A 23559-nucleotide genomic window follows, 5' to 3' on the forward strand; every position below is an offset into this window, starting at 1 on the left:
GTCCATGAGGTCCCCTAGTCCCGACGTGACTATGCTATCCCCTTGCCTGATAGACCTACCTCCTCTCTGCTTTCTTCGTGTCAAAGTAGAAGTCCTGCATGTGCGGAGGCATATATGCACAAGCAAACGATAACTTGTAGGGCACATTTATTTTCACATGAGAAAAGCAAAGGAACTGGGTCTAGGCAGGTAGCCAAGTGGTTAAGCGCGTTGGGCTAGTAACCGAAAGGTTGCTGGTTCGAAATCCTGAGCCAACTGGGTCTAACATCTCTTGAGCACTTAACCCTAAGTGGTCCTGTACATTTGACAAATTATTAAAATGTCTAAAACAGACCTTTGTTTGAATGTTTAATCATTTGTTATTTAGGATATTTTATATAAATTCACTAAGGTATAAGGACCAACCCTCTCCTGAACCGTCACCTTGCCGCTGTTGAGAGGCGTGTGACCATAAAACGACCAATGCGTCAAATCGAAACCGAAAGTTTAGACAGCCTGTCAGTAGTGTAAACTTTAAATCAGATTCACTCTAACCTTCCACACTGTAACAACCTGAAGCATTTGTGCGGTAAGATTGTAACGTTTTCCGTGTCTCTAGCCTAGCTTCTCTTTATATTATTTCAAGTTGATTAATTGTTGACCATATTGCTTTACAAGTGTGCGTCTACCGATTAAAAAAAAGATCCGGCCATTTGGCTCCATGATTTGCATACTGCTATTATTGATTTTTGAGCTCAAATTTAATGCAGATGAGTTAGAAAATAATTATCTAAAGAGGGTGAATCCTCACTGCAGAAACAATAAATAAAGGGGAGAGCGTGTGAATCTGGTCCATGCTCATGTTTGCTGTGTGTTAAAAAAAAACGTAATATTCCATTGGCCAGGTAACATTTTTCTGAACGCGCATTTCACGATCTGAAAAAATGATAGATTTAATTTGAGCTTTACGTTGAAGATTAGCATTTTCTTTCATGGTTATATGTATAATTTTTAAACATTTTGAGAGAAGAACCGTTTGGGAACCCAATGAGCCTTATCTTTTAAGTGAACAGAGCCAAATGAGCCGGCACCCCGAAAAGACTCAGACTTCAACGTCAATGTTGGTTCAACATAATTTCATTTAAATTACGTGGAAACAACGTTGTTTCAACCAGTGTGTGCCCACTGCCAGTGGGTGTCTATTTGCATCGCAAAACTATGTATATTTGCCCAGTGAAAGGTCTGAGTGCTGAATTTCCAAGCAGGTTATGTTTAATTTTGTTTATCAGACATTTTGGAGCTTTCTCTACATGTATACTATATGGAAGTGTTTGTTTGTTTTTGGCTTCAAACCACAATCAAGATAAGTGCTAAGTTCATGGGCTAAATTGTACTGGCAGAACTTCCTTCTCATTTACTTCCCCTAAAGTGAAGTGTAATGGGATTCTACGACAACTAGTGTACTAAATAACAAATTGAAGAGGGGGGTATTGCACATTTGTCCCTTGATTATTGCATACATTTTTGCATCTGTAGGCCTATTTCATGCATCTTTCAATTAAAGGTCCCTCCAGAAGCCCTCACTAGGGAGCCCAAAAAACGCCCTTAATTCTCCCATTGCAGCTGTTTAGTCCTTTGGGCATTGTGTAGCTGCATTGGCTCTCGAAACACTGAGGATTTTATGGGGGAGAATAACTCCAACAGCTTTAGTGGCCACTTGAATGAATTTAACAGTACTGTCATCTCCCACACACTTGTTTCCTTAATAATAGAATGTGTTTTCTTCAGTGAGTGTTATGCTCTTTTGTCTATTTGTATAATGTTCACATTTTGTTGCATTTCTCGGTCAAAGAAATAGTTGAAACAGACATGTTGACAGTCCAGATGGGAGGTGACCAGTAGATACCTAAATAGGGGACAGTGGACGGTGTTGCTTATGTTAGGCCTTCATTCACAATGTACTTAGTTAAGACCTATTCAGCACTTTACTTTTAGTCAAATTGGATTTGTTTCTGTTAGCCACTGTTTTTTTTTTTTTTTTTTTCGGAGAACAGTCCAGAGGCACTTTGTGAGTGAGAGGCAGTCTATAGACTTACCTCTGATGGACTCTGGGTTCTAACTCCTGAACTTGGGATAGGGTTAATTATCAGGTATCCTATTGAAATATTGAGGCTTAGGTTTAGAGGGTCTACACCAGAAGGTAATGGTTATCTGTAGGAGGAAGGTGTATGGTGGGTGCAATGAAGCTGGGAATGTACTGAGTGTAGAGAAAACAATCATATGTGGCAGACATTAATAAGGGGGGAGAGTCGTGGATTAGTGATGAAGGGGGTCGAGTTCAGTTACTCTGAGAATTCAAACCTAACACCTCATACTGCTGTGACAAGTGTTGTCATTGTACATTTCTCTCTTCCCACTCAGGAATTCAAAGATGACCTTATCTACCACCTTCCTGTTTTTTGCGATCCATTTAGCCTGTATCAGAGCTGGAAATTCCTCTGAGAGTAAGTTGTGCCATGAATGCCATAATAATGGTTATAGAATGTTATATACAAAAATGTATTTATTCTTTTCAGCTGATTGTTAACTAAAAGTTCGATAAGATTGGTCACATTATGATAAAACTGATTACTATACCAGTAATTCTGTCTTGTATTATTGTCAATTTGTCTCTGTCATGATATTTTACTCACAGAATTTATCAAACTGGAGTGTAATGAAGAATACCATGGGATTTATGGTCAGCAGTCATTGCTGCAGTGTAATGTCAAAGCTGTTGAGAACGTGACCATCGTGATTGTGACCTGGAAGAGGGTGGAAGCTGATACTCTTTTGTTGGAATACAATCAAGATGAATTTCACCCAACCCCTGGATTTAAATTTGCTGAGCCATCCTGGAACAAGGATAATATGAATGTGTCCTTGTTGTTGACAAAGACCAAGATGGCCGACAAGGGGGTGTATGAATGCATGGTGACCACAGACCGTGGTGATGATACAGCTACAACCAGCCTCAATGTCACAGGTTAGTCCTGTACTGTCTACAGTTCAACCAAGTGTGATTATAAAAAGATAAGCACCTTTCAACACAGGTTCATGAAAGGAGAAAACTAAACAGATATTCAGCCTCTCTTGGAGGTCAATATAAGAATAGAATACAACAGCTTTTTAAATGTGTCTCAGCTCATGGCCTTCATCAGGATGTTACGATGCCGATATGCCGAAATGTGTTGAAATTAAGTTCTATTCAACTTGCGTTGTTGTCACACACACACACACACACACACACACACACACACACACACACACACACACACACACACACACACACACACACACACACACACACACACACACACACACACAGCCTGCGGAGGAAAAAACAAAGTTGTTGTTTGGAAAGGATGTTCATTCTGGAATATGTTCAGGGGGAGTTCAGATCTATTTTTGTGTGTGTGTGATTGGACAGTACAGCACAGCAGGAGCCAGAGATACTTTCTGTTTCAGAATGACAGTGCTCAAATGGCACAGAGTAGTACCAGTGGGAATGTCCACAACTAGCCTCCATAATGTCATTCTACCCACGACATGCAATCAGTGTTTACACAATAGGCCTAGTGTACACAGACTACATTAGAACGTGTGTTAGAGATAAAAGAAATGTCTTTCCAGTTCATTAAAAATCACTCCTCCAGTAATCTCATTCCAAGTTATAACCCTCGGATGGACGTTGAAGAGGTGCAAAGTCTGTCTTAACGATGTTTACCCGCTGACGTTGTATAACTACTGGTGTAGCAAATATCACCCACATGTATGATATATTTCTCTCTCTCTTCCAGCTAAGTACATCATTCCAACCATGAGCTCCATCCCTGAGACCAACATCAAAGAGAACACAGATGTGACCATTTTCTGCAACTCTACAGGCGGGCAACAGACAGGGTTGATCTGGTGGTTTGACCAGGATGGCTACAATTGGACGCACAGGGCTGAACTGGTGGCCAAAGAGACTGACGATGGACTGTTTAGCCTCTCCAGTAAATTCACAGTGCAGAAGGCTACATCCAGTTACTCAAACTACACGTGCAAAGTGCTCAATAGCAATGGTGCCGAGGAGGGGATGGCATCATTTGTGATCCAGTTAGCTCCGCAAGTCTCAGGTACGTGCTGCCATGGCTGCTACCTATGGGCATGAATATGTTGGTGATGTCACCCTTTGTAAAAGCCAAGTCAAGTCCAAAACATGCCAGTCTCTCGTAATTCCCTGACCCTGATAATTGTAGGACATTTCAGCCTCAATCAAGTCTACATTTATTAGTATAGGCCTTTTTTACGACGTCTTTATCATGTGCGAGCACAATAAAAGTCAGCCTTATAATGAGAGAACAACATGTCACTGAGGAGTGGAGTAGGTCAGGCCGTAAAATGCTCCTCAATCTGACTGAACATCTTCCTGGAAACTGGAAAAAAGAAAAGGAATGACTTGGTTTGGGGAAGAAACAACAGATAACGATAGTAATGGAATATTTTTGTAGGCACTAACTCCCCCAATGGTTTGTTGGACAAAGCCTATGGGGAAAATTAGTTTCTCTAGGGTTTTTGGTAAAGGCCAAAAATAAGGTCTGTGGTAAATGTAGGCTTAGGAGATTTTAAACGTTTAGTTCTACGAGATAAATCTTCGTCAGTTAACATAACTTTTTGTGAATTTTGAAGCCTTTATGTCATTTAATAAAGCACATAAAGGCTTCATAATTCATAAAGGTCATGTTAACCTGACTGATATTATCTCATAGAACAAAATGTATAAGATCTCCTAAACCTGTGTTAACCTCAGACCTTATTTTCGGTGTTTATCTCAAAACCGTATTTTTCCCCCATGAATTTTCGCCATAGGAACGAACCACGAATAACTACTTTGCGGGTTTTAGGATTACAAGTCGGCAAGCTCTATTCATGCGTGTTTCAAGAGGAATCCAGAAGCTCTTCGATGTTTGCTTAACCCAGTCTACTTGTCATCTGATGAGCCTATAGGAAATTACTAGGTTGATCTGATCCAATAGGTCTATAGAGAGGGAAGTAATGATAGTGGAGTTGTAACTACCTGCACCAGTTGCAAATTAGAGCTCATAGTCTCTGGCAGCCATTTTGAATATTCTTTCTGCTCTGCGGTCCTCCAGCTGTTGTTTTTTAGCCTGGCTGGGGATTTTTCAAGACAAAGGATCCATCTAATGCCAAAACTAATTTTTCTTAGCAATGAGAAGTAAAGTAGCCCTTTCCTGCTGTCATTGACCAAAAGTGCCCTCTTTGGCCTCATGGGTGAAATGATTATGAATATTTTTCAGAATTTCAAAACCAATAAAGATTTAAAAATATATATATATTTTTAACAAATCCGGTGTTTCTATGTCAAAAGGTTTTGTTGAATTTCAGTCTTCAAGATTTGTTTTAGACTAACAATCTCTCTGTGTGACCTTGCTTTAGCCCACTGCAGTAAAAGGTTATTAAGACGCATGCAGATTTGAACAGAGCTCAAGTCTGTGTGTGTGAAACGCCCTGACACTGACTTTGACCCAAGCACAACTAACCTTTTTCTCTTGACTTCATATGAATTGCCTATTTATTTTGTAACTCCCAATTTATGTCCATTTTGTATGTCCAGAAATAAACGCTGACCATATGGATTCTGATTCCACCACCCACTGGCTCGCCCCGGTTGTAGTCATAGGATCTCTGGTCATTGGACTCCTTGCTGCGCTGCTGATATTTAAGAGGCGCTCCGCCCAACGTAAGTACATGAATTGTCATACATACTCATACAGTAGAGACTGTTGTCTGTGTATAACTCCATGAACAAATATCATTACATGGAGCTTTGATCATGTATCTGATCATGTATATGTTTTTCATGCTAGCTTAGTGCTAGATTAACCTGTTTATTTATTTCACCTTTATTTAACCAGGTAGGCTAGTTGAGAACAAGTTCTCATTTACAACTGCGACCTGGCCAAGATAAAGCGTAGCAATTAGACACATACAACAACACAGAGTTACACATGGAATCAACGAAACATAATCAATAATACAGTGGCCCTGTACAGTGGTCCTGCCTCTGCCAAGCCTACATGCTCTGGCAGCCATCCAGATTTTCTTTGCATGGGGTATTACACAACCTGTAATGTTATCTGGTAACTCAGCCAATCATTTAGAGTAGTCAAATCAGTGGCATGTTGTGGCATGCTATTAACCACGAATAGCAGTATAGTTAATACTTAATCCAATCCATATTACTATTATAATATACACTGAGTATACCTGACATTAGGAACACCTTCCTATTATTAAGTTGCAAACCCCTTTTGCACTCAGAACATCCTCAATTTGTCAGGGGATGAACTCTACAAGGTGTCGATAGCGTTCCACAAGGATGCTGGCCCATTTAGACTCCAATGCTTCCCACAGTTGTGTCAAGTTGGCTGGTTGTCCTTCGGGTGGGGAACCGTTCTTGATACACACAGGAAACTGTTGAGCGTAGAAAAACCCAGTAGTGTTGCAGTTCTACAATTGCGCCTGGGACCTACTACCATACCCCGTTCAAAGGCACTTAAATCTTTTGTCTTGCCCATCCACCCTCTGAATGGCACACATACACAATCCATGTCTCAATTGTATCAAGGCTTAAACCCTTCTTAAAACGTGTGTCCTCCCCTTCATCTACACTGGTTGAAGTGGATTTAACAGGTGACATCAATAAGGGATTATAGCTTTCACCTGGATTCACCTGGTCAGTCTATGTCATGGAAAGAGCAGGTGTCCTTGATGTTTTGTATACTCAGTGTTAAATATTATAATAATACTATTCATGGATTAAGCATTAACTACACTAGTAGGCTATTTATTGTTCATCAACATTACTTTTGGTTTAAAGATTATCTTTTTTTATTTCATTTAGGTTTTGTGTCATTTTTGAGAGGAGCTCGAAGGCAGTCCACCTTTCCGTTAATGAGTATGTCCTTCGATATTCAGTATTTATTGAAATATTGAATATTTTTTATTTATTTGTCACTTTAGATTTATGGTTTCCCATTTTTCCTAGACAGTTCACAGAATTCCCTGTAAAAGTAATACATATACTTTATAATGACCAGCATCATATTTGGAATGATGTTTAATATTTTTGTTTTATACTTTTACAACTGTTATAAATTAGAACTTTTTACAATACTTTTATAACTGTTATAAATTATAACAACACTCCATAATGCATTCACATAGCCTGAGTGCCAGACTGTTTGGGCTATCATGCCAAATCCTTGTCACTCATTGTCATGCCTAACATTTTTGTCTTGACAATGAGCTATGGAGTTGGCAAGAGTAGTATAAACAGATATTTGACCAGGCTAGCATTCACATGATTTTGGTTTGTGAAACTCGCCACTCAGCCTTGGACAGTAAAACTGTGAAACTGTGGCCACTCACCCGGAACACATGTCTGTCTGTTCTCACCCTTCCAAATCTCCTTACTAACCACATCCTCCATCAGTTCCTCTTTAGTGTTGATTCAGAGGGAGATACTTTGTTTACATTGCGCCCTTATGTCTGATATGCTGTACATATGATACCTGTCCTATAAGTACAGGGCAGGAATGGGCCTGGTTTCTTGTCCCAGTCCGTCCCGGTATCTGTCCCTGTGTAATATCTGATATGCTGTACATACAGTATCTGTCCAGGAATGGGCCTGGTTTCTTGTCCCAGTCCGTCCCGGTATCTGTCCCTGTGTAATATCTGATATGCTGTACATACAGTATCTGTCCAGGAATGGGCCTGGTTTCTTGTCCCAGTCCGTCCCTGTATCTGTCCCTGTGTAATATCTGATATGCTGTACATACAGTATCTGTCCAGGAATGGGCCTGGTTTCTTGTCCCAGACCGTCCGGGTATCTGTCCCTGTGTAATATCTGATATGCTGTACATACAGTATCTGTCCAGGAATGGGCCTGGTTTCTTGTCCCAGTCCGTCCCTGTATCTGTCCCTGTGTAATATCTGATATGCTGTACATACAGTATCTGTCCAGGAATGGGCCTGGTTTCTTGTCCCAGACCGTCCGGGTATCTGTCCCTGTGTAATATCTGATATGCTGTACATACAGTATCTGTCCAGGAATGGGCCTGGTTTCTTGTCCCAGACCGTCCGGGTATCTGTCCCTGTGTAATATCTGATATGCTGTACATACAGTATCTGTCCAGGAATGGGCCTGGTTTCTTGTCCCAGACCGTCCGGGTATCTGTCCCTGTGTAATATCTGATATGCTGTACATACAGTATCTGTCCAGGAATGGGCCTGGTTTCTTGTCCCAGTCCGTCCGGGTATCTGTCCCTGTGTAATATCTGATATGCTGTACATACAGTATCTGTCCAGGAATGGGCCTGGTTTCTTGTCCCAGTCCGTCCGGGTATCTGTCCCTGTGTAATATCTGATATGCTGTACATACAGTATCTGTCCAGGAATGGGCCTGGTTTCTTGTCCCAGTCCGTCCGGGTATCTGTCCCTGTGTAATATCTGATATGCTGTACATACAGTATCGGTCTTAGCTTTCCTATTAAACATGACTATTATGGTGATTGAATGTAGGTCAAAGGGAAGTGTTTCATCCGTCACAAGTGGAGTAGAAAATGGAGTCCGGGTGATTACTAATTGTTTACCAAACCAGTTAGCGACAATTTTGCATTGTTTCAATGGGGAAATCTTAACAATTGACTCTCCCCTGTACTCATTTTGTTAGTTTAGCTGCATGGCTGTGGTGAAGGGAGATTATGTATTTGGGTCATACTATTATGTAATGCTGGGTGAAATATGGGCCTATCTGCACTGTGAGGGAAGATTTGCTATCTTGACTAAATTTTCTCTTTCCGCCCGATTCTTAATTTCACTGAACTATGAAGGAGGCAATGTTCCTCTGGAGATTTAAATGTTAGATGACATTCCTCCACAACATGTCACAGATCATATTCTGACTTAAGCCTTTTTCTTTTTTAGGTGACCACCAACCAGATACCAGGCATGATGGAGATGTTGAGGCAGAAGGTACTGTGTCCATGTGTTCAATCTACAAATAATATATCTATATTTATATTGTACATGTAAAATGAATAGATCTGTCTAAAATACATTGTATTTTCTATTCTGAATCAAGGTTTCTTAGGGGACATTATTTTTTAAATGATTGATTGTCCTGTAGTTAAAATTGTGGTTATCTTGTAGTTTACATGCTGCTTGTGCTCCTTGTAATGATTAGTGAAAAGTCTCACTTGTTTTTACTTTCTATTATTGTGTAACATTATTCTCTCTCTCTCTCTCTCTCTCTCTCTCTCTCTCTCTCTCTCACCTTCTGTCTGTTTATCGGTTCTCTTTTTCTTTCACTCTCTTTCACTGTCTTTCTCTCCCTCCCTCCCTCCCTCCCTCCCTCCCTCCCTCCCTCCCTCCCTCCCTCCCTCCCTCCCTCCCCTCCCTCCCTCCCTCCCTCCCTCCCTCCCTCCCTCCCTCCCTCCCTCCCTCCGTCCAGGTCTAAACAGTGACAGTCCACAGGACCAGCGTGACAGTCTCTAGTAAATTATTCGTTAACGGGCAGTCTCTGGAAGGGACTGTTTCCTTGACGATCAATAAGGGGCTTGTCACCATCACTGTCTTTTGATGGACTGTTTCCTGTTAAGTGTCCGATGACAGTCACTTTGGCACTCAGGTCATTCTGATTGAGGCATCTGTTTCTTCATAATCTACTGATGATGGCAGCCTTTAAGGTCTGTGGTTGATTACAAATGATATGTAACTGCCCTATATATCAATGTTTCTATACAGGGTTGCCATGGTGTCATAATGCTCTAGATTCTACCACTGCAGAACATTGGTATGCTGTAATACCAGGTAATCTAATCAATGTACACACTGTACTACAAGGTGCATGGTTTAACATTCCACATTTCCTATACTGTAGATTTTACCATAGTGGTTGTTATTACTATACTGTAACACCAGACCATCAAATCACTATAACTTAACACATGGTTCTATACTAAGGTTGTGCGAACATTCGATTTGAACACAGCACTTTTCTGAAAACATGTAGTAAAACTGGTTTCCCTTCTGAAAGAGGGTTTCGCAAGACTGTACAACAACCACTCTTATAACCAAAAGCCAGGCTGTTGCTCCAACCACAGAGGATTTGTTTGTGGACTTTCTCTTACTCCTTCCTTCTTGTCTTGCGCCATCTGCTGGTGGAAAATTCAGGTCTATATTTATATAGATACTAGCCCTTAAACACTGTGGTTGATGACTTTAACAGTCTATGTTTAAAAGCCTAACATGATTGGTTCTGTACAGCAGGGTTCCCCAACTGGCGGTCCTCGGGCCAAATTGGTTTTAACCCCCCCATATAGAAATGTAATCAAGGTTTGAAATGATTCTGTTCCAGTCAAACATGAGGAGGTGACTGACAATGTTGCTGTGTTGTTTGTTTATGCGTGTACAAAGCACTTTTCCAAAAAATATGAAGTAAACTGGTTTGGCCTCTGAAAAGACGGTTCTGGTAGATACTCTACTTTGATTCTGCTCCAATGTGTACGTGAAGAAATGCTAGGCTAAATATAAATAGTACATCACTTTTGACTAGAAGAAATTAGGGAGCCATTTTGAATTCAACCTTTGACTTGACTTTGTGTCACCTCTGGAACGTATTGTAACATTAACCCAACCTTGTTACCAACAGCCAGCCTGTTGCTTCAACAGTTCTGCCGCAGCAGTTTCTTTTGATTTGTACTTCCTTTTTTTCACCTGGTGGTTGATTAGGAAAAATGTGGAAAAACATTTAGAAAACGTTTTGTGGGGCAGCAATTGTCTTCTATTTACATAATGATTGTTTTAGTTCCCATGATGTTTTACTGCTGTCATGTGGCTGTTGATGGCATTGCAAATGGACTTGAGAAATCTGTTGTCGTATTGTGGCAACTTGAGGTGAACGCTGTCCACAACAAGACTACACCTCCCACAATTCCTTCCAACTCCTCGACAGTGTCCGTCCCTTCTTACTTAAGTGGACACTTGGCAGTTGTCACTGTAGATACAGATATGATGAACCTATTTCTATGCCAGTCAGCATGGACCTAGTCAGGGCTCTTCCACAGAAGGCTGGACTTTGATCTATTTGTGTTGTTGTTGATTTTGGCTCTGATCTACTATTGGTGGCTTGAGATGTTTGTGCGTCAAGTTATGATTATTTCCCAATTCAAACAAAAAACAAGACATGTTATTTCGTAGTGTAAGAGGTCAAGATGAGAGGAATCCTGTCTATATATGAAGTGATTATCAAGTGATTTGTTAATACGTTTTTTTTTTTTACCTGCTTGAGGCCTGCTCTGCATCTAACCCCATATAACAGACTTTGTTATTGCTACATTTGGTATGTTTTTATATGTGACTTTGTTTGTTATGAATAAATCATTGAGATTAAAGGTTTTTTTACTTTGTCCAGAGATAACATGTAAATAATCTATTGTATATTATGTCCGGGTATATTTTGCACTGTAAAATTCCTGTTCAGATCCTGCACCTTGATACTGTTCATTAAATATAGGACAGTGAGAAATGTGTCACACTGAACGTTTTGTAAATACTTTCACTTGTTGTTTTTAAATACTACCATCTTTAAACAAATAAAAAAACATTATTGATGGGGTGGCTCATCTGCTTTTCTAAGATCTAAACTGTTTTAATACGTTTTAAGGAAGCAAAAGCAGTAAACACATTGTGAGGAAAATGTATATATTTACTGCACAAAGGAAATGTTTTTTTCTTCTTCAGAATGATGTTTTATATACAGTACCTTGCAAAAGTTTCCCCACTTTGGTGTTTTTCCTATTTTGTTACATTACAACCTGTAATTTAAATGGATTTGATTTGGATTTCATGTCATTTACATACACAAAATAGTCCAAATTGGTGAAGTGAAATTAAAAAAATAACTTGTTTAAAAAATATTTTTTTTGGGGGGGGGGGAAAGTGGTGCGTGCATACTGTATGTATTCCTCCCTTTGCTATGAAGCCACGAAATATGATCTGGTGCAACCAATTACCTTCAGAAGTCACATAATTAATTAAATTAAGTCCACCTGTGTGCAATCTAAGCATCACATGATCTGTCACAGGATCTCAGTATATATACACCTGTTCTGAAAGGCCCCAGAGTCTGCAACACCACTAAGCAAGCGGCACCGTGAAGACCAAGGAGCTCTCCAAACAGGTCAGGGACAAAGTTGTGTGGAAGTACAGATCAGGGTTGGGTTATAGAAAAATATCAAATTTTGAACATCCCACAGAGCACCATTAAATCCATTATTAAAAAATTGAAAGACTATGGTACCACAACAAACCTGCCAAGAGAGGGCCGCCCACCAAAACCCACAGACCAGGCAAGTAGAGCATTCATCAGAGAGGCAACAAAGATACCAAAGACAACCCTGAAGGAGCTGCAAAGCTCCACAGCGGAGATTGGCGTATCTGTCCATAGGACCACTAAGTCATACACTCCACAGAGCTGGGCTTTAAAGAAGAGTGGCCAGAAAAAAAGCCATTGCTTAAAGAAAAAAAATAAGCAAACACGTTTGGTGTTTGTCGAAATGCATGTGGGAGACTCCCCAAACATATGGAAGGAGGTACTCTGGTCAGATGAGAGTGAAATTGAGCTTTTGGCCCTCAAGGAAATGCAATGTCTGGCACAAACCCAACACCTCTCATCACCCCGAGAAGACCATACCCACAGTGAAGCATGGTTGTGGCAGCATCATGTTGTGGGGATGTTTTTTATCGGCAGAAACTGTGAAACTGGTCAGAATTGAAGGAATGAAGGATGGAGCTAAATTACAGGGAAATTCTTGATGGAAACATGTTTCAGTCTTCCAGAGATTTGAGACTGGGACGGAGGTTCACCTTCCAGCAGGACAATGACCCTTAGCATACTGCTAAAGCAACACTCGAGTGGTTTAAGGGGAAACATTTAAATGTCTTGGAATGGCCTAATCAAAGCCCAGACCTCAATCCAATTGAGAATCTGTGGTTTGACTTAAAGATTGCTGTACACCAGCAGGAACCCATCCAACTTGAAGGAGCTGGAGCAGTTTTGCCTTGAAGAATGGTCAGAAATCCCAGTAGCCAGATGTGCCAAGCTTATAGACATACCTCAAGAGACTTGCAGCTGTAATTGCTGCAAAAGGTGGCTCTACAAAGTATTGACTTTGGGGGGTGAATAGTTATGCACGCTCAAGTTTTCAGTTTAAAAAAAACGTATTTCTTGATTGTTTCATCATAAAAAAAATATTTTGCATCTTCAAAGTGGTAGGCATGTTGTTTAAATCAAATGATTACAACCCCCCCCCCAAATATATTTTAATTTCAGGTTGTAAGGCAACAAAATAGGAAAAATGCCAAGGGGGTGAATATTTTGGCAAGGCACTGTAAGTAGTTACAGTACCTGAAGACTGTATTTTTTTTAGCCCAGCAACAGTACATTAGTACACAGTAGCAAAACGTAGCAAAAAAAATGTACAACGGGAAACATATCGTATGTTCAGGTGGTCCCTTTCCCTCTCAGCTTTCATTTTGTCCCTTGTGAATACAACCCTGGATTGATTGAACTGAAGTTAGACATGTGACACTGAACAGAAGCAACATGTCCACTAGAGGAATTTCTCTCCTCGCATTAAAATGATATGAGTTTGACAGATAAATAACATGAACACAACATGATGTAACTTTGATATGCTTTAACATGCCTGTAGTTATGTGAATGTGAACTTACAGATGGATCCGTTGTGTTTTTATAACAATGCAATCCATCTGAACTCTCCACTCACCATGTTTTTTGACTAACACAATAAACCATTGAAATTATAATAACATATATAGAATTTGATTCAATTAAGAATTCTAAATTAGACTGCAGTAATACATGAAGGTGTGGTTGACTATGAGGGACTGTGATGTCAGATGTATCCTATTTCCTTTCTTTCTAAGTAGATGTCAGAGACAGACAGCAGTATACAGGCAGCTGTGGTGATGGTGATGTCACTGCTGAAGTCTTTGCTGCTGTTCTTCTTCTCATTCAATGAATTGACCACAGCAGCAGGTAAGGCAAGCTGTTTATTCCCAGCCAATCAAGGTTGATTCTGTGTTCAATCATGTTCAATCATTAAAGTGAAGGTTCTGAGTCCTGCAAATGTTTCATTTTGTGTATCCAACATTTCTCCACATGTCAAGTATACTATATGGATGTTTTTTTCTCTCAAACCACAACCATGTTAGCGGGGTCCTACGTCCTTTTGTCCCTTGATCATTGCCTGCATTTTTGCATCTATAGGCCTATTTCATGCATCTTCCTGTAAAATGTCCTTCCAGTAGCCCTCACAAGGGAGGAAGAAATCCCTTATTCTCTCATTGCAGCTGTTTAGTCCTTTGGGCATTGTTCAGCTGCATTGGCTCCAGAAGCAAGGAGGATATTGTGGGGGAGAATAACTCCAACAGCTTTAGTGGCCACTTGAATGAATTTAACAGTACTGTCATCTCCCACACACTTGTTTCCTTAATAATAAAATGTGTTTCCTTCAGTGTGAAAATTGACGTTTCCCTCCCTTACTAGCTCTGACTTTGCTGATTGCTACTTCACTGAGGAAAAATGTATTCACAATGACTGTGATATGTGGTTGATCCATCTATCTAGACTACATTACCAAACGTTTGTGGACACCTGCTCGATAAACATCTCGTTCCAAAATCATGGGCATTAATATGGAGTTGGTCCCCACTTTGCTGCTATAACAGCATCCACTCTTCTGGGAAGGACTTGCTTCCATTCAGCCAGAAGAGCATTAGTGAGGTCAGTCACTGATGTTGGGCGATTAGGTCTGGCTTGCAGTCGGCGTTCCAATTCATCCCAAAGGCGTTCAATGGGGTTGAGGTCAGGGCTCTGTGCAGGCCAGTCAAGTTCTTCCACACCGATCTCAACAAACCATTTCTGTATGGACCTCTCTTTGTGCACGGGGGCATTGTCATGCTGAAAGTACAGAATCGTCTAGAAGGTCATTCATTGTATGCTGTAGCATTAAGATTTCCCTTCACTGGAACTAAGAGGTCTAGTCCGAACCATGATAAACAGCCTCAGATCGTTATTCCTCCTCCACCAAACTTTATAGAGTGCTCTATGCATTCAGGCAGGAAGCATTCTCCTGGCATCTGACAAACCCAGATTAGTCCGTCAGACTGCCAGATGGTGAAGCGTGATTCATCACTCCAGAGAATGCGTTTCCACTGCTCCAGAGTCCAATGGCAGCAAGCTTCACACCACTCCAGCTGACACTTGGTATTGCGCATAGTGATCTTAGGCTTGTGTGCGGCTGCTCGGCCATGGAAACCCATTTCATGAAGCTCCCGACGAACAGTTCTTGTGCTGACATTGCTTCCAGAGGCAGTTTGGAACTCGGTAGTGAGTGTTGCAACCGAGGACAGACGATTTTTACACGCTTCAGCACTCGCCAGTCGCAGTCTGTGAGCTTGTGCACTTAGATGTTTCCACTTCACAATAACAGCACATAACAGCACAATAACAGCACAATAACAGCACAGTTGACCGGGGCAGCTCTAGCAGGGCAGAAATTTGATGAACTGACTTGTTGGAAAGGTGGCATTCTATGACGGTGCCACGATGAAAGTCACTGGGTTCTTCAGTAAGGCCATTCTACTGCCAATGTTTGTCTATGGAGATGGCCTAGATTTGTGTTCAATTTTATACACCTGTCATTAACGGATGTGGCTAAAATAGCCGAATCCACTAATTTGAAGGGGTGTTCACATACTTTGGTATATACATAGTGTATCTTAAGATGAACACTTAATTCGCTTTGAATAAGAGTGTCTGACTAAAATGTAAAATGTTATGCTCTTTTGTCTATTTGTATAATGTTCACATTTGATTGTATTTGCCTGCCAAACAAATAGTTGAAACAGGCATGTTGACAATTCAGATGGGAGGTGACAAATAGATAGTCTAATAGGGGACAGTTGCCTGATGGCCTGTGTTAAGGCCCTCATTCACTATGCACTTACACTGAACAAAAACATAAACGCAACATGTAAAGTGTTGGCCCCATGTCTCATGAGCTGAAATAAAAGATCTCAGGAAAATGTTGTGAGCAAATTTGATTACATCCCTGTTAGTGAGCATTTCTCCTTTTAGGGAATTTGTCAGTAAGTCCAACCGGCCTCACAACTGCAGACAAGTGTATTGCGTCGTTTGGGCAAGCGGTTTTCTGAGTCAAAGTTGTGAACAGAGTTTCCAATGGTGGTGGTGGGGTTATGGTATGGGCATTCATAAGCTGTGGACAATGAACACAATTGCATTTTATCGATGGCAATTTGAATGCACAGAATTACTGGGAGGCCCCTTTATTTTGAAAGGTGTCTTTGACCAACAGATGCATCTGTATTCCCAGTCATGTGATATCCATAGATTATGGCCTAATGAATTTATTTCAATTGACTTATTTCGTCATGTGAACTGTAACTCAATAAAAATCGTAGAAATTGTTGCACATTGTTGCGTTTATATTTTTGTTCAGTATAATTAAGACCTATTCAAGCACTTTACTTTAGTTGACCTGTATTTGTTTCTGTTAGCCACTGTTTTATGACTTTATTCCCATGCGACAGTCCAGAGCCACTCTGTGAGTGTTAGGCGGTCTATAGACCTACCTCACGCAGTCTACAGACTTACCGCATACTGTGACAAGTGTTGCCATTGTACATTTCACTCTTCCTACACAGGAATCCAAAGATGACTTCAGCTGCCACCTTCCTGTTTTTTGCGATCTATTTAGCCTGTATCAGAGCTGGAAATCCTCTGAGAGTAAGTTGTGCCCTAATAATGGTTAGAAAATGTTATATACAAATACAAAAATAGATGTATTGTTTTCAGCAGATTGTTAACTTTGTGGTTCGGGAGAACTGTATATCATTTTTGACTAAAAGTTCAGTAAGATTGGTCACATTATGATACAACTGACTCCAATAACAGTAATTATCTTCTGTATTTATGTCGTCTTTTTCACTGAAATTATATTTTACTCACAGCATTTGTCAAACTGGAGTGTAAAGAAGAATACCATGGGGTTTATGGTCAGCAGTTATTGCTGCAGTGTAATGTCAAAGCTGTTGAGAACGTGACCATCGTGATTGTGACCTGGAAGAGGGTGGAAGCTGATACTCTTTTGTTGGAATACCATAAAGATACATCTAACCTAACACCTGGATTTAAATTTGCTGAGCCATCCTGGAACAAGGATACTATGAATGTGTCCTTGTTGTTGACAAAGACCAAGATGGCCGACAAGGGGGTGTATGAATGCATGGTGACCACAGACCGTGGTGATGATACAGCTACAACCAGCCTCAATGTCACAGGTGAGTCCTGTACTGTCTACAGTTCAACCAAGTGTGATTATAAAAAGATAAGCACCTTTCAACACAGGTTCATGAAAGGAGAAAACTGATCAGATATTCAGCCTCTCTTGGAGGTCAATAGAAGAAGAATAGAATACAACATTACCTTATTTTAAGTGTGTCTCAGCCAGGCTGTTATGATGCCCACATGTTGAAATAAAGTTATATTCAACTTCCGTTGTTGTCGCACACACGCACGCACGCACGCACGCACGCACACACACACACACACGCACGCACGCACACACACACACACACACACACACACACACACACACACACACACACACACACACACACACACACACACACACACACACACACACACACACACACACACACACAGTTACGATACAAAGTTGGTAAGGATGTTCATTCTGGAATGTGTTCAGGGGGAGTTCAGATCTATTTTCATGTGTGTGTGTGATTGAACAGCACAGCAGGAGCCAGAGCAAGCAGTGTTTACACAATAGGCCTTGTGTACACAGACTACATTAGAACGTGTGTTAGAGATAAAAGAAATGTCTTTCCAGTTCATTAAAAATCACTCCTCCAGTAATCTCATTCCAAGTTATAACCCTCGGATGGACGTTAAAAAGGTGCAAAGTCTGTCTTAACGATGTTTACCCGCTGACGTTGTTGCGAACTGCACCCACATGTGTGTAATATCATTTATCTTCCTCTCTCTCTTCCAGTTATGTACAAATCACCAACCATGAGTTCCAGTCCTGAGAATGGACTGTTTGCTGTTAAGTGTCCGATGACAGTCACTTTGGCACTCAGGTCATTCTGATTGAGGCATTCTGTTTCTTCATAATCTACTGATGATGGCAGCCTTTAAGGTCTGTGGTTGATTACAAATGATATGTAACTGCCCTATATATCAATGTTTCTATACAGGGTTAACATGGTGTCATAATGCTCTAGATTCTACCACTGCAGAACATTGGTATACTGTAATACCAGGTAATCTAATCAATGTACACACTGTACTACAAGGTGCATGGTTTAACATTCCACATTTCCTATACTGTAGATTTTACCATAGTGGTTGTTATTACTGTACTGTAACACCAGACCATCTAATCACTATAACTTTACACACGGTTCTATACTACGGTTGTGCGAACATTCAATTTGAACACAGCACTTTTCTGAAAACATGTATTAAAACTGGTTTCCCTTCTGAAAGAGGGTTTCGCAAGACTGTACAACAACCACTCTTATAACCAAAAGCCAGGCTGTTGCTGACGTTGTTGCGAACTGCACCCACATGTATGTAATATCATTTATCTTCCTCTCTCTCTTCCAGTTATGTACAAGTCACCAACCATGAGTTCCAGTCCTGAGAATTCCATCAAACGGAACACAGACGTGACCATTTTCTGCAACTCTACAGGCGGGCAACAGACAGGGTTGATCTGGTGGTTTGACCAGTTTGGCACAAACTGCACAGGCAGTGCTGAACTTCTGGCCAAAAAGACAGACGACACACTGTTTAGCCTCTCCAGTAAACTGACAGTTATGAAGGCTACATACAGGTGGTTCCACAAACTACTCATGCACAGTGCACAACACCAATGGAGTCCAGGAGGGGAGGCATCATTTGAGATCCCGTTTGTATGTTCCACAGGTACGTTCTGCCATCGCGGTCGGTATACATGAACAATGTTTGTGATGTCATCCTTTGTAAAAGCAGGGTCAAGTCCAAAACATTCCAGTCTCTCGTAATTCCCTCATCCTGACCCTGATCATTGTAGGACATTTCAGCCTCAATCAAGTCTACATTTATTAGTATAGGCCTTTTTTACGACGTCTTTATCATGTGCGAGCACAATAAAAGTCAGCCTTATAATGAGAGAACAACATGTCACTGAGGAGTGGAGTAGGTCAGGCCGTAAAATGCTCCTCAATCTGACTGAACATCTTCCCTGAAACTGGAAAAAAGAAAAGGAATGACTTGGTTTGGGGAAGAAACATTCCATGTGTGTTTCAACAGGAATCCAGAAGCTCTTCGATGTTTGCTTATCCAAGTCTACTTGTCATCTGATGAGCCTATAGGAAATTACTAGGTTAATAATGAAATAATGATAGTGGAGTTGTAACTACCTGCGCCAGTTGCAAATTAGAGCTCATAGTCTCCAATCTGTCTCTAATGCTCCCTCTTATCACGATTCAGTGCAGTCATCATAATACCTTCTTACCAGAACATTCTGTCTCTGCAGTTGTGTTTCTTTCCTGTGGCAGCCATTTTGAATGATTTTTTCTGACCTGCCTGGCTGGGAATTTCCAAATAAAAATTATCCATCTGATGCGGAAACTAATTGTTCTTAGCAATTGGAAGTAAATGAAGATTATATTTAGATTAGAAAAGAGCTCTAGTCTGTGTATTTTATTTTAAAATATCAAAATAATCTGAAAAATTAATCCGCTGGAAATTAAGTTGGAACAAGTGAAATGACCTGATACTGACTTTGACCAATCATAGCTCACCATTTTCCTCTGGATTTGATCTTTTAGAAAAATATTCAAACTTCTAATTAGTAGAAATTACATTGAATTTTGGTTGACTGAATCCAGGTCTACTGGAATATATTTGTAAAAATAATCAATCTGATTTCATTTGTTCAGCTTCTATCTCAAAGCCATCAGACTGTTAAACAGCCACCACTAACATTGAGTGGCTGCTGCCAACACACTGACTCAACTCCAGCCACTTTAATAATGGGAATTGATGGAAATTGATGTAAAATATATCACTAGCCACTTAAAACAATGCTACTTAATATAATGTTTACATACCCTACATTACTCATCTCATATGTATATGTATATACTGTACTCTATATCATCTACTGCATCTTTATGTAATACATGTATCACTAGCCACTTTGTTTACATACCCTACATTACTCATCTCATATGTATATACTGTATTTGATACCATCTACTGCATCTTGCCTATGCCGTTCTGTACCATCACTCATTCATATATATTTATGTACATATTATTTATCCCTTTACACTTGTTGTATAAGGTAGTAGTTGTGGAATTATTAGGTTAGATTACTCATTGGTTATTACTGCATTGTCGGAACTAGGAGCACAAGCATTTCGCTACACGCGCATTAACATCTGCTAACCATGTGTATGTGACAAATACATTTGATTTGATTTTGGATTTGACTTTGATTTGATTTGTTCTCAATTATGGACTTTGTGCATCTATATCTGGTCACAGATAGAGTAGCACCTCATGTATTTAATTCAAAAACACGTGAATTTCCTATTTCATTTGTAAATGGTTTATTTTCCCCACGCAGTTGAAGGTTCAAAATATGATTTTGCTTCTGATTCCACCACCCAGTGGCTAGCCCCAGTTGGGGTCATAGGATCTCTGGTCATTGGACTCCTTGCTGCACTGCTGATATTTAAGAGGCGCTCCGCCCATGTAGGTACATGAATTGTCATACTCATACAGCAGAGACTGATGACAGCTCTCGTAGACTGTGTGCTTCGTGGGCCTGGCTGATATGTGTGATTGTGTGTGTGTGTGTGTGTGTGTGTGTGTGTGTGTGTGTGTGTGTGTGTGTGTGTGTGTGTGTGTGTGTGTGTGTGTGTGTGTGTGTGTGTGTGTGTGTGTGTGTGTGTGTGTGTGTGTGTAACCATTAGGAATTTTATGAATAATGACTAAACAATATCTACATTTAAATAGAACTATAACTAATTAAACTCTACCCTGTTTTATTATATCTGATTAATAATGTTCATTCATAAGGAAGGGATTGTGTAGCATGAAACAGGGGGTAATTAAACATAATGAACATCATTCCAGCTAGGTTGGGGAGGAATAGATTGTGGGTTTTTAAGTTAGCAAAAAGGGTCGTTAACCTATGGTTGAACTGACTCAACTTACCTCTCGGATGTTTAGATAAGGAAGTGAGTGCCTCCCTAGGTTTTCCATTACCTGGAGCTGTCTGCTGAATAGTGATAGATGGGGATGAGATTTCAGAAGATTTCAGAAGTTAATCTTGATATGCTTTGTGTCTGGAGTGAGTGAGCTGTTTTGTCTTGGTCGATAGGAGGAAGGATATTTTTATAACCGATGTCATATTTTGTAGATAAACTGTTGTTTGTGGTTCCTTGGCAGCGAGCTCTGAGAATAAATAATATTATCTAATTTTGATAAGACTGGTCTCTGTCTATTTTATTTAAATAGGAATCTTACAAATTCTTATAAAATAGACTGAGTGAATTTAATGATAGGAATTATGAAATTCCGATGACAGTAACTCCTTCATGAACGGATATCATTGTATGAAGCTTTGTTGAGCATCGTGGATCTCTGCTTGGCATGCTAGTTTGTGCTAAATGAACCTGTGCAGTGGGACTGGGTGCTTTGGCAGTTGGCAGCCAGCCATTTTGGCTCTGAATGGGGATGCTTACCTTAAAGTCGCACTGCCAAGTACCCCAGTAGTCAAACAACCTAGTGAAAATACCCCAGGCTCAGCCAGTCGACAAGTACGGTAGATAAACATCTTTACTATATGATCAGTGGCTTTCAGCCATGTGTGGTATAGGCTTATATTAACCATGAAAAACAGTGCATTTGATGCTCAATATATATTCCATTTAGCATCCAAGTCAATATTAATGGATTAAGCATAAAATGCACTGGTAGGCTATTTATTGTTCATCAACATTGCATTTGGTTTACTTATTAGCTTTTTTATGTATACTGTACAAAAGTATAAATGCAACATGCAACAATTTCAACTATTTTACTGAGTTACAGTTCATATAAGTAAATCAGTCAACTGAAATAAAAAAATAAATCCTAATCTATGGATTTCACTTGACTGGGCAGGGGTGCAGCAATGGGTGAGCCTGGGAGGGCATAGGCCCCCCCACTTGGGAGCCAGGACCAGTTTATCCAAATGAGTTTTTCCCCACAAAAGGGCTTTATAACAGACAGAAATACTCTTCAGTTTCATCAGCTGTCTGGTTGGTTGGTCTCAGATGATCCTGCAGGTGAAGGAGCCAGAGGTGGAGGTCCTGGGCTGGCGTGGTTACAGGTGGTCTGCGGTTGTGAGGCCGGTTGGACGTACTGCTAAATTCTCTAAAACGACGTTGGAGGTGGGTTATGGTAGAGAAGTGAACATTAAATTATCTGGCAACAGCTCTAATGGAAATTCCTGCAGTCAACATGCCAAATGCACACTCACTCAAAACTAGAGAATTCTATGGCATTGTGATGTGTGACAAAACTGCACATTTTAGACTGGCCTTTTATTATCCCAGCACAAGATGCACCTGTGTATTGATGATATTGTTTAATCAGCTTCTTGATATGCCACACCTGTCAGGTGGATGGATTATTTTTGCAAAGGAGAAATGCTCAGTAACAGGCATGCAAACACATTTGTGTGCAAAATTTGAGAGAAATAAGCTTTTTGTGCATATGGAACATTTCTGGGATCTTTTTTCAGCTCATGAAACATGGGACCAACACTTTACATGTTGCGTTCATATTTTTGTTCAGTATAGTTTGTTTTAAGATGTATTGTAATAGTAGGTTTTGTGTAATTTTTTCACAGGGACTCGAAGGCAGTCCTTCAATATTCAGTATTTATTAAAACATTTGATTTTAAGTTCCTCTTTAGTGTTGCTTCAGAGGGAGATACTTTGTTTACATTGGGCCCTTATGTCTGATATTCTGTACATACAGTATCTGTCCTATCAGTACAGGGCAGGTATGGGGGCCTCCAGGGGCAAAAATGGGCCTGGTTTCTTGTCCCAGTCCATCCCGGTATCTGTCCCTGTGTAATATCTGATATGCTGTACATAGTATCCAGAAATGGGCCTGGTTTCTGATATGTCCCTGTACTGATATGCTGTACAGTATCTGTCCAGAAATGGGCCTGGTTTCTTGTCCCAGTCCGTCCGGGTATCTGTCCCTGTGTAATATCTGATATGCTGTCCAGAAACATACAGTATCTGTCCAGAAATGGGCCTGGTTTCTTGTCCCAGTCCGTCCGGGTATCT

At 40.4% G+C, this 23559-nt stretch overlaps 1 protein-coding gene across 6 annotated transcripts in view; it reads left to right on the plus strand.

Moving 5' to 3' along the window:
* Positions 1–415: 415 nt before the first annotated feature.
* Positions 416–23559, plus strand: part of LOC118364831 (CD276 antigen homolog) — a 33653-nt gene continuing 10509 nt past the window's right edge. For 2 of the 6 annotated variants that reach the window (XM_052490373.1, XM_052490376.1), the window contains exons 1-7: positions 416–568; positions 2401–2483; positions 2675–3004; positions 3819–4139; positions 5639–5764; positions 6929–6982; positions 9013–9060. In XM_052490373.1, coding sequence (XP_052346333.1) covers positions 2411–2483; positions 2675–3004; positions 3819–4139; positions 5639–5764; positions 6929–6982; positions 9013–9060 — 952 coding nt within the window. In that variant the 5' untranslated portion in view covers positions 416–568; positions 2401–2410. Of the gene's footprint in view, positions 569–2400; positions 2484–2674; positions 3005–3818; positions 4140–5638; positions 5765–6928; positions 6983–9012; positions 9061–9538; positions 11701–23559 lie in introns of those variants that run through there. The other 4 variants (XM_052490374.1, XM_052490378.1, XM_052490375.1 and 1 more) reach the window with 3 other exon arrangements.

The sequence above is a fragment of the Oncorhynchus keta genome, chromosome 32, assembly GCF_023373465.1.
Source record: "Oncorhynchus keta strain PuntledgeMale-10-30-2019 chromosome 32, Oket_V2, whole genome shotgun sequence".
NCBI lineage: Eukaryota > Metazoa > Chordata > Actinopteri > Salmoniformes > Salmonidae > Oncorhynchus > Oncorhynchus keta.